Source organism: Tachypleus tridentatus, chromosome 6, assembly GCF_004210375.1.
Source record: "Tachypleus tridentatus isolate NWPU-2018 chromosome 6, ASM421037v1, whole genome shotgun sequence".
NCBI classification, from domain to species: domain Eukaryota; kingdom Metazoa; phylum Arthropoda; class Merostomata; order Xiphosura; family Limulidae; genus Tachypleus; species Tachypleus tridentatus.
Window position 1 is genome coordinate 42,828,293 of NC_134830.1, and position 16,878 is coordinate 42,845,170.

General features: G+C 33.9%; 1 protein-coding gene across 5 annotated transcripts in view; it reads right to left on the reverse strand.

The window, feature by feature from the left end:
* Positions 1-15,873, reverse strand: part of Naa20A (N-alpha-acetyltransferase 20 A) — a 28,030-nt gene extending 12,157 nt beyond the window's left edge. Inside the window, exons 1-4 of one of the 5 annotated variants that reach the window (XM_076504311.1) lie at positions 15,721-15,842; positions 11,511-11,569; positions 8,535-8,691; positions 1,409-1,562 (exon numbers count right to left, since the gene is read on the reverse strand). In XM_076504311.1, coding sequence (XP_076360426.1) covers positions 1,409-1,562; positions 8,535-8,691; positions 11,511-11,527 — 328 coding nt within the window. In that variant the 5' untranslated portion in view covers positions 11,528-11,569; positions 15,721-15,842. Of the gene's footprint in view, positions 1-1,408; positions 1,563-8,534; positions 8,692-10,586; positions 11,434-11,471; positions 11,570-15,720 lie in introns of those variants that run through there. The other 4 variants (XM_076504313.1, XM_076504310.1, XM_076504309.1 and 1 more) reach the window with 4 other exon arrangements.
* Between the last annotated feature and the right edge of the window lie 1,005 nt (positions 15,874-16,878).

A 16,878-nucleotide genomic window follows, 5' to 3' on the forward strand; every position in this document is an offset into this window, starting at 1 on the left:
AGGGGACATTTGCCCTAAAGGTTTTTTCGAAGAGAATGTAATATAAGAAAATGAGGTAATGCGTGTGTTACTGATGTTGAAGATTGCTGTTCTGAGTATTCAAGACGTGGTCGCTACCCATTGACTGTTTTTTTACAATTTTATTTAAATTTTTTGGAGGATCCATAGGAAAAAGGAAAAAATTTCGGTACCCACTGACCCCACGCACCATGGAGCCCTACAAGGGGATGCACTACAAAGTCATGCAAGGACAATGCAGCAACGCGAGGGTTTCGTGAGCACTATACCGAAACACCAGCATCAGGCACAATGTCCACAACACCCGTTGAGAACTTCCAACATTGGTACTTGGTTGACTCTAGCCCAAGTGGACCAGCCGATTGACCCAAGGGGGGTCACCCAAAGGCCACCCGTCTACAGGAATTCGAGGCCAAAGTGGTGTGTTAGGGTTGGACCCCTCAACCACCAGGATCCTCTCCTCCCCTTCACGGGTCGCCACGCACGGCAAACACGTGGGTGGATGTTTAGATCCCAGAGAAGGTAACCAGATAGAACAGAACCTTCCCTGGGAGGTCCCCTCACCACGTACAGGAATCCACACCGAGGGGATATCAAACAAGAACACACACCTTACAAATACACACCCACACACAGGCAGTAATAAAAATCACCCACTGCGTAAGCAAACATACTACCGTGGTTAAATCTTATGCCTTTGTTTGCAAGCAGCATAGGCTGGGACATTTAGAGAGGGAAGAAAAACACCACAAGTTTAAGAACTTCAATAGTTTATTACTTACACCAAACTTTCTTCTAACACTTTATTTTTCTTTTACCAAGAAGCAGAACTGGCACCAATCACGTAGATTGATGTATGTTATTGGCAATTATGAATAACAAGTGAGAATCTGCTAAAACCAGTAAAATTAGTTACTCTAATACCAAGTTACTATGAATGATTTTTAAACTAACCTTATAAGACAATTTAACAAACTCAAAACATCTGTGATTTGTAAGGGATGTAAAGCAGTGTAAAAGAGCAATATTAAATAACCTACAACTATATTTTATAAGAGACAGGAGCTACTCACTCAGTGCTTACTGTATTTTACATGTTTGAACAAGCATTTCTTATTGACAATAAACATAAGCCTTTAAATAAATGTAAGAATATCTTAGGGTTGCATCTTTATTATAATTAGATATCAATTGCATAGAGGTTTGAACCCATTAACTTGTATCTTTACTATAGCACTTAATACAAAAAATTGGTTGTGTATAAAATTTATACCAGGATTAATTTATTAATTGATTACTTTCATTACCATACCACTAGATGTTTTTGTTCATTCAACAAATAACAATGATAACAATAAATTAATAATTTTTTAATGGTAGTGTCACTTACTGTAGCCCATTATATCACCATTTGGAGCTTCTGCAACTTGAAAATACTCTGGCCAGTGGGCAAGATACTGAAGATAAAAGGATAATCCATACTGGGATTCAGTTAAGTGATTTCTTAAGTTGACAAGATCAAGAAACCACCTGGTAGTAAGGCTCTATCAAACATGAGAAATGTGGTTTATTTCCAATAAATGGTAAGAGTAGCTTACAGCTCTGATACAACAAAAAAGTAAAAACTAACGCTGAAGAAGTTAATTACTTAAAACAGGACATGTATGTTGATTAAATACATATCTTAAATACAGGACATGTATGTTGGTTAAATACATATCTTAATTACAGGACATGTATGTTGATTAAATACACATCTTAATTACAGGACATGTATGTTGATTAAATACACATCTTAATTACAGGACATGTATGTTGATTAAATACATATCTTAATTACAGGACATGTATGTTGATTAAATACACATCTTAATTACATTAGCATTATAAGCACCACAGAATAACCATCAAAAAGGAACATAAAGATGAATAGAAGAAAAGGAAGATAAAGATGCAACCAGTTGGAGATTTAGAACTTTTAAGACAGAGATACCCTTTGTATTCAACAGCACTAGAAAACAAAGAAATATGGATAAACTTGGGGAAAATGACCATTCCAAATGAAACTTGAAACAAGGTCAGTGTTAAAAGTTATCTATGTCGTTCAGGCAACAGTAGAAAACAAAAGTAAGAATTACTTCTGTCTATAAAAGCAACAAAAGTCATGTACACACAAGTTACTTCCACAAAACTTCAAATCAACCACTGCATACCTCAAAAACTAGTTTAAAGGTATTAATGCCATTCCATACATAGACATACGAGTCAAGTTGCAAGATGTAGTGCTGATCAACTGCTGAGGTCAGATTGTTACAGTGGGAATTGGGAAACTGTAGTTCTTGTACATTATATGGATAATAGAAAGACTAAGTCACAGTAGTTTGATTTGAGCATGATAACCTTACAACAAAGCCTTTTATCTGATGATCGTGCATCCAGTTCTCAAGATAACATGGACTGTGACATTATGGTAAGGCTTCAAAATATAACACATTTCACCTCTATATAACCCAAAACAACTATGATAAGAACAGTACTTCAAGTAAATAAGATAAAGAACAAGTGATTCCAACAACTGGTAGGTGTAATTTAGGGTAATTTAGTTATTTTCTGCTTTTCAATAATGCTCATTTACATTTAGTTTTAATAGAGGAGGCTATATTACTTATTCCTGAATTATGTGCAAGCTAATACTAGTACAATATCTATATTTGTAATGTAGATTACAAATGAGGATAAGGTTAAAAATCAATAATTATAAAAGTCTGGACTCTTATTTTGAAATGTTAATCATACCAATGAGACTAATAAACAACACAGACTTGTCCTAGCTGAAAGCAGTCTGTTAACTGATTACTTGCAGCACATATAGTATAATGTTTAGATATTAAAAATACCACAGTAATAGCATTTGTGTATTAGTAATGTTAAAACGTTTAGATACAACTTAACATACACTATAGTTCTACATAACACAATAAAAGCTATTAACAGAGTGAAGATCTAGAGCTGAGAAATTAGTGATATTTTCTACTCAATTGTTGAGTTCATTAACTGATTACATTCAGCTAGTTTATTACTTTTAAACATGGATAATTAGAATAACTGAAAACAGTAACAACCAAAAACACTAATGTTGATCAGTTGATAATTTCTGTAAGTCATGACACTATAGTTTAAACTGCACAAGCTTGAACTGGACGAAAATTTAAAAAAATACATAAACCATATATTGGAAGTTGGAATAACTGAAAATAATTGGAAACAATAATTTGTTCATTAGTACAAGACATTTATTTACTCATGATTTTTTATTAACCAATTATTTTACATTACACTAATGAAGGTTGGTTGGTTGAATTGCTGTTTTATGGCACAAAGCAGCTAGGCTATCTGTGCCAAACATCCAGTAAAAAGTTAAAATTAAAGTAAAATTAGGAAATTTGTAAAAGTAATTTAAGGTAAAATAAAACAAACTTAAGAAAAGTATAAAACCAATGTTTACATCTAGTCTACAGCATTAAGAGAAAAACTACAGTAATACAAGTTGTAGAGGACTTTCTGTAGCATAATTGTAATTATCATAACTTGCCAGGAAGACTATCAGCAAAGTACAAAGACCACTATTATTCACCTGAAGTTGGCCTTTCCAGTCCTGGTTCCAAGTTATTTTACGTTATGACCATTTTCAAAAAGTAAAGTAATAAAAGTTTTAAAAAGACTTGTAGCAAGATTTTAATAATAACTCATCAGGATGACAAACAGCAGCATTAGTCACCTGAAGCTGGCCTGTCCAGTCCTGGTTTTGAGTTATTTGACTTTTGATGGCCATTTTCTACTTTAAAATCGAACTAAATGGACTGTGATTCTTAAAAGGGAATCTCATTAAAAAGGTCTAATGTATAAATTAAAAGACTTAAATAGCATTAAAACGGTTAATGGCCTTTAAAAAACTAAAAACATTTCCAAGGTGGACAGTGTCACCATCACCAATAACACTGTCTAATGTCATGAACAAACTTTGGGACAGAACATGTTTAAAATGATGCCATCATTGAAAGTCATAACAACAGCAAGAAAGTAAAATATGGTTTACTGTGACTTGAGTATCACACAGACTACACATTGGTGCATGTTCCAGATAAAAGAAAATGAGTTAAAAAAACTGTGACCAATGCATAGTCTAGTTAGAACAACTTTCTCTTTCTGAACCTTATGAAAACAAGATGGCCAAAGTCCAATATAAGGTTTTATTTGGAAAAGCTTGTTGTCACATTGCTCATTCCAAGTCAACTGTCAACTGGCATGGAGTCGAGCCTTGAATACAGGACCATAGTCCATGTATGGAACAGGCAGAGCAGGGATAGTACCAGAGCAGATAGATTTAGCTGTGGCGTCGGTGAGCTCGTTCCCATGAATATCAACGTAACCTGGTATCCAGAAAAACTGGATAGAAGTAGATGTTAAAAGATTATTGGGCCAGTGAGTTTTGAATATTGGCGAGAACAGGGTGTGAATGTAAGTGAAGCAATTCCAGGGCCAGTAGAGAACTAAACAAGTCAGTATAAATAGTTCAGTTTGAGTACTGCTTAGCTTCTATGTAATCCAGGGCAAGAGAAATGGCATACAGTTCAGCAGAGAACACAGAAGTTGTAGAGGGGATTCTGCACACAACAATCAAACTACAACAAATTATAGCAGAGCCCACACAGTCACCTGATTTTGAACCATCTGTATAAATAGGAGTGGAAGGATGGTTCGAAAGATGTTCAGCAAATAACAGACAGTATTTCCTTTTCTACGATGACTTAAAGCAGGTCACATTTGAGGACTGTAAGAAGCCAGGGTGAGATGGGCTGACCAGTGGATACAGCAATGTTATCCAAGGACAGACCCAATTCATCTAACTACACCTGGACATGAAAGCCAAAAGGAGCAATGACAGATTGTCTATTCTGAGAAAGCACGACCCACCGAGGAAAGAAAACACAATCCCAGGTGGGTTGCTTTGGTAAGGAACAAAGTTTCAAAGCATATAGTAAAGACAGTTGCAAACAGCAGAGGTACAAAGAAGGTTCATAAGACTCTATGTATAAGCTCTGAACTGGGAAAGTGTGAAAAGCCCCAGTGCAGAGTCATAGACCAATGATCCATAGTCGAGTTTTGAACGAATAAGAGCACGATATATCTTTAGCATAGAACATCAATCCACTCCCCAGGTGGTGGAAGAGAGAACATGGAGGATGTTCAGTGCTCTTATACATTTGATGTGTAGCTGCTTGATGTGTGGTATAAAGGTCAGCTTACAATCAAAGATAAGCCCCAAGAACTTTGCTGATACAGAGTTCAGGATCAAAGTGAATACCCCATCAATGGCAAAAGTGCATGCAAACGGTTTTAGAGAGAGAGAAGTTAAAACTGTTTGATGTGGTCCACTTTAGTAAGTGATTCAGTCTGTAGCTGCTGCTTAATATACTTCATGTTTGACGACTGACAGGAGATGTGAGAGTCATCGACATAGAGCCCGTTTGCAACAGTAAGAGGGAGTTGTTCTGTGATGGTACTAACATTTATACTGAAACATGTGACACTCAAAACACAGCCCTGAGGTACTCCAAGTTCCTGTAGAAAAGAACAGGAAAGTGTTGAACCTACATGAAATTGGAATCTCTATTCCATTAAAAAATTTTTAATAAAAATGGGCAAATGGCCATATAACCCATATATATGGAGATCTTGCAAAATGCCATACCTCCATGTTGTATCATAAGCCTTCTCAATGTCAAAGAATACTGATACAAGATGTCGTTTGAGAAAGGCTTCTCTGATGGATGTTTCATATCGAATCAAGCGGTCCATGGTGGAGCGCTATAGTCAAAACCCTCACTAGGTGGATAAAAGGAGGCTGTTTGATTCAGGGAATCAAATGAGATGAGCATAAACCATCCTCTCTGAGGTCTTACAGAAACAGCTCGTCAAAGCAACTGGACAGTAGTTCGAAGGAATCCTGGGATCCTTCCCAGGCTTAGAGAAAGGTAGGACAATAGCCTGGCACCAGGCATGATGAAAAACAGTCTCCTGCCAGATCTGGTTAAAAACAAGCAGAAGAATAGTAAGAGAAACAAGAGATAGATATTGCAGCATTTCATAGTGTACATCATCAGGTCTAACCAATGTACTGCCAGGCCTCATAGCCAGTTTGAGTTCCAATAGTTTAAAGGGATGATTATAGTCATAAAGACAATCAGCTCAAAAGGACAGAGGTGTTTCCTCTGTCTGAGTTTTGATGGCCAAGAAGGTGGAGGAAGAAGCAGAAGTGCTAGATACCTGGCAAAAGTTTTCACCTAGATTATCAGTAATGTTCCGGGTATCAGCTACTTCCTGGCCATCAGAGAGCAAGATCAAGAATGGGATGGAATTATACTGCCCACTGACCTTTTGAATCTTGTCCCATATGACTTTGGAACCGATGGTAGAAGATATGCTGGTTGTGAACTTAATCCAAGATTCCTCCTGGCTTTGACATCTTACCCACCAAGCATGTGCATGGGCCTACTGGAAAGTTGCAGCGCAAGAGTGTGGGATACCTAAGAAAAGTATTCCAGGCCCGTTTTTGAACCTTCTGTGCCATGTGGCAGGCAGGATCCCACCACAGATGAGGATATCATGGAAAACGTGTCAAAGTTTTAGGAATACACTGAGCAGCTGCTTGTATAACACAGTCAGTTACTGCTCCACACAGTCGTCTATTAATGGCTTACAGACAATGGCATGATCAAGTTCTGCGAGAGCAGTGAAAGAGGGCAAGCTTGCTTGATCCAGCTTCCACCTGGGCATGCAGATCGAGTAACATTGCCCATGGCCAATCTCTCTCAAAATTATAGGAAAATGATCACTGCCTCATGGATTATTATCAACCCTCTATGAAATGTGGGGGCATAGTGAAGGGGTACCAATTGAGAGGCCAATAGCATTAAAGGACTGACTAGGTGCATGAAAATAAGTAGAAGAACCAGTATTGAGAAGAGAAAGGTTGTGATCAGAGAGTATATGCTCTACAGAGCGACCCCTCCTATCAACATCAGCACTTTCCCAGAGGGGATGATGTCCATTAAAGTCCCCCAGGATTAAAAAGGGAGATGGCAGCTGTTCAACGAGAGCATAAAGGTCTGATTGATCATAGGTCTCTCCATGTGGCAGGTAGAGAAAACAAACAGTAATGGTACAACCCAAGGAAACATGGATGGCTACGGCCTCCAAGGGTGTGCTGAGTGGCAAATACAGGGTGGGTATGTGCTGATCAACAAACAGTTTCACCCCTCAATGAATTCATCCATCACACAGTCTGTCATTTCTGTACAAAGAACACTGCTAAAAAGTGACTGTATCAGCAGGTTTCAGAAATGTTTCCTGTAAGGAGATACATACAGGATGGTAAGAAGCAATCAGTGTTTTGATGTCATCCAGAATAGAACGTAAACCTCGACAGATCCATTGTATCAAGATGGCCATTTTTATTTACGTGTAGGTGAATTCGGTGGAGAACCCTTCTCTTTATGACCACATCTTTTTACTTCACTGCTCTAGGTTGATTGGGCTGGTCTTTATTGTTGGAAGAGTATTCCAGCAACTGAGGACATGAAGGAAAGATCGTTTTGCATTGTGTGGTGGGAGAAGATGTATTCAAGGAAATACCTGTACCCAAAACAAAAAGGAGCTGATGAAGGTAATCAATGCTCACAGGTAATCTGTTAACTGAGTTAGTTACTTAGCTATACATCCCATCCTATTGTAAATAATGGTACTGCCAGTTCACATGTGCATTTAAACAGTTTTACCATATTTCAAAAAGTAACCAAAAGTTTTCAAGAAAAAATATGTATTAATTCTTCAAAAATGTAAAGACTAATATAAACACATGCTGCTGAACATCTTTGGGTATGTGTTTAAATACATAATATCTAAACAAACTGCCTAAAAATAGAATTTCCCCCTCCATACACTATGATGCCAAAACTCAAGATTCAATACAAATACAGGATGCTGTGCATACTGTATTGTCAAATCTATAAAGCATATATACATTTCACATTTTACCCCTGCAAACAGATATATACACATGCACACTACACCACTGATAAAGATTCTTCACACTAAAATCAACTAAAGCTTGTTCTACATCTTGCATGCAATTTTCCTTTTTCACGATCATAAACAAGAACAGGATAACATTTCTCATTTTGTAGCAGTCTATATTACTTTAACAGTCAAAAGGCATCAAAACCAAACCCTGTGATCAGTACTTATAGTTCCACAAGTTTTTGTATTTTGATTTAATTTTGTCCAATCTATTCTCACACATTTAAGTATATTTAAGCTTTAACATAACAAACATGGTATGATACTTTCTCTGACCTCTTTCCATCAAGTCAATGTTCTTTTCTAAATAAAGAAGTAAAAATAATACAAAGTATTCTAAGATAGACCTAACTCATGAATTTTAGAGAAATAATTACCTCTTTTAACTTGTAATCTTTACATTTAAAACCAACACCTAAATATCTTTTTTGCTTCCTACTAGCCACAGAGCTCTGTTCTGATGGTTTCAGTAACTTGCCCACAACTATGTCAAGATCCTTTCCTTCAGTAATAAAATTGTGTAGGTTCTGGTTTCTAGTACAACACAAAAAAAGTAAATACACATTCACATAATAACTGTTATTTTATTAGGTCTGATATATGAACGAATGGTCATTGAATATCACTATGTAACAAAATGTTTACTTTTTCTTGTTCCTGGGTAGAGAGAGTTATTTTCCAATTGCTTATGCCTAAAGTAAATGAAAATGACCTATTTTTCTCTTCAAATTTTGCTTTTGTGACCTAGGTAATGAAATTTTCAAATTTACCCATTTTCCAGAACATTCCAGGTAGATTCAGTGCTGAGTAGCTGATACAGAATTTTCTCGAACTTATCAGAATTTAAAAACTTACAAGAATTTTCAAGAACAATTTAAAATTTTCTAGAACTTTCCATAGTAATATATATACAGGTGCTCACCACTCACCACTTTTAGATTAGTTCTAGCTGCCTAAGTGATCACATAGACCTATCTGATTTTATCAGAGATGGCATCAAGAAGCTGCAAGCATTCTACAAACACATTCTGCTATGCATGTGGCCAATTTATCAGGACAAGAGCAAAAGAGTACTCTGTAACAGCATCTGCAAAAATGTGTGAAATATACAAGGCAAATTTTGACAAACCCTAGACACCTCATTTTATCTGTGAGCACTGCAAAAAAACTCTGGAAGACGGACAATTTTTGCTTGCTTGAATAATAAGATTTTTATATTATTCAAATTTTAGACCTTTCAAAATTTAAATATCTTTCAGTGCACCTCAAAGGGGAATACAACAGTGTCAAGACCTTGCTAGAAGCCTTGAAGTATGATGAGTATGGCTAGGAGGTTATCAGAGACTTCAAAATGGTGGCATTCCTGATGGGTCTCTAAGGAGGCTTCACCAAGTTTCCCTGTTATCTTCGCCTTTGGGACAGCAGGGACACCGCAGTGTTCTACAACAGAAAACACTGGCCACAACGGTCCGAGTTCTCTGTGGAGAGACATAATGTCAAGTGTGAGCCACAAGTGGACCTCCAGAAGATGTTGTTCCTACCATTGCACATAAAACTGGGTCTCATGAAACAATCTGTCACAGCTCTTGATAAGGAGTCTGTAGCCTTCAAGTACCTTCGAGATTTCTTCCCTAAATTGTCTAAGGTAAAGGTCAAAGCTGGTGTCTTAGTTGGACCACAAATAAAGAAGATCCTAGAGTGTACAGAATTCCTCAAGAAGCTCAGTTGGAAGGGAAAAAAATCTTGGGGAAGCTTTGTTGCAGTGATTTGGAGCTCCTTGGGCAATCACATGGCCAAAAATTATGCAGAACTGGCTGAGGCTCTGGTGAAGAACTGTGGCAAAATGGGCTGCAGGATGTCCTTGAAAGTCCATATCCTTGATGCTCATCTTGATAAATTCAAGAACATGGGAGCATACTCAGAGGTGCAAGCTGAGTGCTTCCACCAAGATATACTGGACTTTGAATGCTGCTACCAAGAAACATGTAATGAAAACATGATGGGTGACTATATTTGAGGGCTGATACGTGAAAGTGATTTACATTACAGTCGCAAATCTCAAAAAAACTACTCACTTCTAAACATTTTTGTTTAAACATATGTAAATCTTGATTTGTATGTTGTTTTATTTAGACCTTATGAAAATGAAAATTTGCAAATTTGCCTGTTTTTACAAAGAAAATATGTTAATTTCTAAATTTCGTTATCCAGATCACAAAATCAAAGTTTGAAGGGAATAATGGCCATTTTCTGTACTTTTACAACATAAGTAATTAAGAAATAACACATACCATCCAGAAACAAAATTTGTGTCACACAGTGTAATTAGAAAGCAATGCTATCTTGTGTAATCATAGAACTCAAGGTAAAAAAATGTATAAATAAAACCAGACAGCAATATCAAACTAAAACCGCATGACATAACATACACAATATCGTGAAGAAGAGTTCTTATAACCATCTTTAAAAATAGGAATAGCATGTATAATACTACAATCTTCAGGCCACTGTCTACCGATTTCCAAAAAAATGAGAGAAAGAAAGGCTTCCATACTTTATCTTTCATTTCCTTTAAAATCTTGAAACAAAGCATTGTCTTATTCATTAAATATGCACTGAGTTTTTCTGACAGTGTTATTCACTGTCAAAAGTTTTGTATTAATAGAGTAATAAGTATACCTTACTGTAGTATACTAAATAAGATTAACACTAATAATTACTTTCAGCTCTCAAATTAAGTATTTTTTAATACATCAGTCTTTCTTTCCACCAGAAAGGGATTAATATCTCACAATTCAGGACAATCCCATAGAACATACAGAGTCAGGAATATTACTTTCATCCTTTCTTATAAGAGAAAACATTACAACAGTCAGTTATTTCAAAGTCTTCATGAAAAATCAAGACATTATAATCTTTTAAAAGGTTCAACACCCATTTTCAAATTTGCTTCCCTCAGGGGTGGTTGGCTTCTACAGTTTTGTATAAGCTCCTTTTATACTTTTCATACACTATCGCATCTTCTTGTAAAGTTAATTAAAAGTTCTGAAGATTTTAAGCTGTTTACAACATTCCATTTCCAAGCCTATTAATTTATGTTGCATATTTTTGACTAAAATAAAAAACTTTAAACTTCAGTCATTCTGTACATAAAAAAATTTGTAAAACAGAATGAACCACAGTTTTTAAGTTATTACTATGCAGTAAAGTTAAAATCAAACCATTTTTGAAACTAATGTGATGAACAACTTCCAAGTTGTATCACACACAAACTGATATTAAGATACAAAGCCTAAAATTTATTACACTTATACCTACAGGACAAACACACATCATAAAGAAAAAACATGTACATATCTCCACAATTCATCAGAAGTTAAAGGATACTGTCTCTGTTAAGGGATCTAAATTTCTGTAAAAGAAAAAAACAGGAAACAAAATTAATAAAAACCAACTAAATTAAAAACCAAAATTTCTAAGTTAATGCATTATAGAGAAAAAATAAAACAAGACTATAAAATACTTCTAAAAAAATTCAGATTAATTGATTAAAGGGTTAAAAAGTTATTACAATGGTGTCTGGGATGGAGGGGTTGTCATATGACAAGAGGTTGACATCTCAGAAACTGTTTTATCTTTAAAAAGAACAGTTAGGGAAGGCCTCTGGTTGAAGTGTTTAAGACTGTAAGGGAATATAGTGTTGATATATCATCTTTTTCATATTTAATAGAATTGTAGGACTGAGGAACACAAATATAAATTTAAATATAAATATAAAGGAGTCATCTTCAGCTTTGACAGTTTTAGTTTTACAACAGGATGGTTGGTCTTTGGATGTTGTGGACACAATAAATTTAAGCGAGTTTATGAAAAGCTTGCTTACTGCATGAATGATAAGAGTTGGACTTAAAGAGTTAAAAAAAATTATTTAGTAATAATTTCAGTTTAGAAAATGGAACAGCTATGATGGACCAATAGGACTCATGCTCTTCCAAAACATATACACAGTGTTTAGAATTTTGGGTCATTATGTCCCATTAATTTATTGAACTGTGTACTTCATATTTCAGCTCCTCTTGAAACAGTGTTCCTAAGATATTTGAATGCGTTGTGCACTACTGTATAAAAACTGTTATTATTAACAACTAATTTGAAAACATAAAACTGTAACTTTGGAACTATGGCACTTGTTTTACTTACACCAGTTATAGATTACATTCTTTTGTAGTACTATATAAAGACAAAATATTCAAACTGAACAATAACCTACGTTAAATAACCTAATGCCATCAACAGTGTCAAACATACTACAATTGCTGTTTATAATAATTTATTTACATACACAAAAATCTATTTTTTTAAAATAACAACACTTCTCCATACATAACTTAAGTTCTCAGGACAAGTGACCAGTTGGTCCATCTAGTCTAGAGCTTTTAAACCAAGTTTCCTAAACAGACATCTAGGAATTCTGTGATATGCAAGAGTTTTGCATATTTTAATGCGTAAATACATAAAGTCATATAATTTCAATCTGACTGCATCATATTTCATGATTAGTATAGCAGATTTCATATTTACACAACATAACAAGCCACAACATTGTTTCAAATTGGCGAGTGAGACTAGGTACTAATAGCTACTAGTGTTACAATAATGTTTTTGTGAGGAATGTTGGGAAGGGTTTCCATGGATTCAAAAAGGTTGAATACCACTGATCTAAGTTACCTCTTCTACTAATCTTTAAAATAAACATAAACACTTAAAGACAGTTCTTATCATTCAAATATTTATCTAGTAAGTCTTCCCTTAAACTTACTACATCCACCATAATTTAGGGTAATCCATTACAAAAGCCAACAACCTTGCTAGAAAAATGAAACTGTCTTAGCTAAAGATGAGTCCTATCCTGCCAAAATTTATATTTGTATCCGTAAGTCCATTAAACCCCCCCCAAAAAAAACACAAGATAATGCATCAACACTACCAATTCCCTAGAAAAAATTTAAAAGATCCCTTCTAACTATTGCTTTTTGCAAGAGCAAATAATCTCAGGTATCTAACTTCTCCTCATATAACAACTTCTCCATTCCAAATATCCTATCAGCCCTCCTCTGAACGTATTATAAAGTGAGGTTTTTAACTGATGGTGTATCATTATACAATGCACATATCTACTGAGATTAAGCTTCCATATGATATCTAACCATGAGATCTGTTCTCAAAAATAAAACTACATAATACAGTTTAGATTAAACAATTATACACATTAAATATGCACTGAGTTTTTCTGACAGCGTTATTCACTGTCAAAAGTTTTGTATTAATAGAGTAATAAGCATACCTTACTGTAGTATACTAAATAAGATTAACACTAATAATTACTTTCAGCTCTCAAATTAAGTAAATGTTAATTGTAAACAAGCCTATATATTTAGTATCTGACTACATGCATATTTTCTGTAACATAAATGTATAAATATCTGAATGGTATATGGTTAATTTGTTTGTAATACAGCTGTGAAAGAGTTGTTGTTAATCAGAGCACAATACCTTAACCTTTGGAGTAATTACCTACCACCAATTTAGAGAGGGTGGAAAACATACATCTAACTTCATACATTACTGAATAAACCCAGCTTTAACTTAATGTTTGAAATATGTATTGTATAACCCACAAACATTAATAAATGACACAATGACCTTCCTAGAGAACTTTGGTTTACCATACTGCTCACAGATGCTACAACACTGTAAATAAATCTGTGATGTTTAAAAGTTTTTTTTTCCTAGAGAACAGCAGTACCAACAAATATCATGTGATCACACAATAAAGTGTTATATTAGCTCCTTTTATTTAATTATGTTAATTGTCTATAAAATACAATAAATTTCCATCTAGTTTTAAAAATGATGTGATACAACAAAATATAAATTAAGAAATACTTTCCCCAAGAATTAATAGTATATATTAACAATTGTAATATTGTGTGTCAATTTGGAAATTATTGTCTAGGTTTTTAATGGGTAATTTGGTGGCTTCTATTCTTTATTTCAATTCAGGATGTTTTTTCTTTTCTTTAAAAAAAAATTCTTTTTTAAAGAAAATCTTTACCTACTGGCTTGAGTGACTTGCTGTTGTGCATAACATTTCCACTGACCTGTATGCTCCTTTGGAAATGTTTCCTTGTGGAGTAACTGCAGATCTTTATAGCCCCATAGTGGCATAACAGTATGTCTCTGGACTTACAAAATGCTAGAAACCAGGTTTCGATACCCATGGTGGGCAGAGCACAGACAGTCCATGGTGAAGCTTTGTGCTTAATTACACATAAGCAGACTTTATCAAAAGTCTTCAATAAATAAACTAATACAGTCAAAATACATTCATGGTTAATCATTACATTTGGCATCATGTTGAGGAACAGAATAGACATTACTCAAAAATAGTAAAGGTATGAAATGTTGGTGATAATAAAACCTAACAATAATGAATGCAACTGTAATGCATTTCATTACTAGCAATTACATGTCAATTAGAACCATATGGTCTTATATTGTAGGTGTGAACATTTAATATAGTGTGATTGTGAACACTTAATATAGTGTGATATACCATCAATGACAAAATCACTCATTTGTACTGACACTGGAAATAGAGACCAAAACACATAAATACAACTGTTAAAATTATAAGTGTGCATTCCACACATGTTTTTATGACAAAAAAAAATCTATCAGTTCCCTTACTTTCTAATTCCACAAAAGTGTTTCTTCTTATTTAATTTTTAAACCAATTTTTATGTAAAATACAATTTAAAATATAAAATTTCTTCATTTACCACCACCTTAAAACTAATTATCATCCTGTGAATAGCTAAAAATATCTACCCATTATAAATTGTATTGTATGCCTATGAGAAAAGTATTAAAAGCTAGCTTTATAAAGTTAAGTACTCTTTAAAAAGTTGTAAAAGTGAATTTCATGTCATGTTACACTGGGGATGGAATGTAATATTTAAAATTCTTTTCACCTGTGAAAATTAAAACATAAGACTTGTTTGTAAACTCAACACCTAAAATTTGATGGTTCATAATTTCACTACCTCTGTGATCTGTATAAAAAATGTAAAATTTTATTGAAGATGAAATGAAAATGTTCATTGTAGAAGGAAAGCAAATACACAAAGTCATTTTATGTTTTCCTGTAGCATTAATTAGTAATAAAACTGCAAAATTCATAACAAGTTGAAGTAATTTATATCAATAAATATAATTTTCCAATGGCACTAACACTTTACAATGTGTCCTGAGAGTTTTGAAGTCTCTGAATATTGCCCAAGGTAAAAATGAAAGTATAAATGTTACATCATGCATCTTAATAGTAGCATCGCTAGTACTACTAGTAGGCTGTATTAGTAAGAATAACTAATACTATAAATACTTAGCACGATACTGGCAATACCAATGACAGAGAAAATGACTTACTCAGTAAGACTTATAATAGTCATAAGTTAACGCTTTTTCAATACAAATGTTTCGTTTAATCAACATATCACTTACACATTATTGAAGCGAAACATATCATCACATGTAAATGGACGTATGGTAGTCATTTCAAATCAGAATCATGTAAACAATAAACTTTGTAACATAATCATAAACCAGCCTCTCACATTATTTCTGAGCTATGAAGCCCTCTAGGGATCAACATTGATATAATATTAGAATTTTATAAAATATTATTTAATTTATTTTATATTGAAATTTTACTGTTGTTTTAAATATTACAGACACAAGTATCAATCAAATTACAATTATGAAATCTGAAACTAGAAGAAAAGTTAAAACTGCTGTAATAGAAAAAATAAGAAGTCAAACTTTCAACCAAATGACTTCTATGAAGATCTTATGAAGATAACCTTATAATTCCGTAGTGATTTTTAGCAACTTATTTATATTTTAAGATTTATACATATTGTATAGGCCTTCTAGTGGCAGAGCAGTATGTCTACGAACACAGAATGTATGGAATAGCATGTATATAGATATTACCTTTACCAAGAAACAGTATATTTATGTGACACATTGCCTTTCTGGAGTAAAAATATCCGAATTATTTACTTATTTATTTTAGAACACAGCTACACTGGGCTGTCTTCTGTGTTCATCATGGGAATTTGAACCCCATATTTTAGAGTTGTAAGTCCTTAAACTTGCCGCTGTCATTTTTTTTTTTTTTTTGTAATTAGCCTCACAAGTGACTGCAGGATTTTTGATAGTGTTGCTTAATAAGGAGAGACATGTAAATGAAAATTAGATTTGAAATAAAATTTTACTTAGAAATGGTGTGTTAACAAAACATTTACACTTTAGCGATAGTAATAATTTTATTTTTAGTTATACAAAGTTATTATAATGTGCCTATTATATTTAAAACTTAATACATTGTTCAATAAGAGTAAAGAAACACAGTGAGATTAGAACACCGCCACTTAAGTTGTATGCTGGTATATTAAGCAAAATGTTTTTAAAACTCTTCCAATTAAAAATACGCGTCACATTAAGCATAATAACTAAAGATGATTAGAAAATTTCTTAATTAAGAAGAGACTCAGCCAATTAACTATAATCTCTCTAATGGTTATGTTATTTCATGTTCACAGGTAAATGTCAATATCCACCATAAGTTATATTCAAAACATGTTTTATAAAGAATAA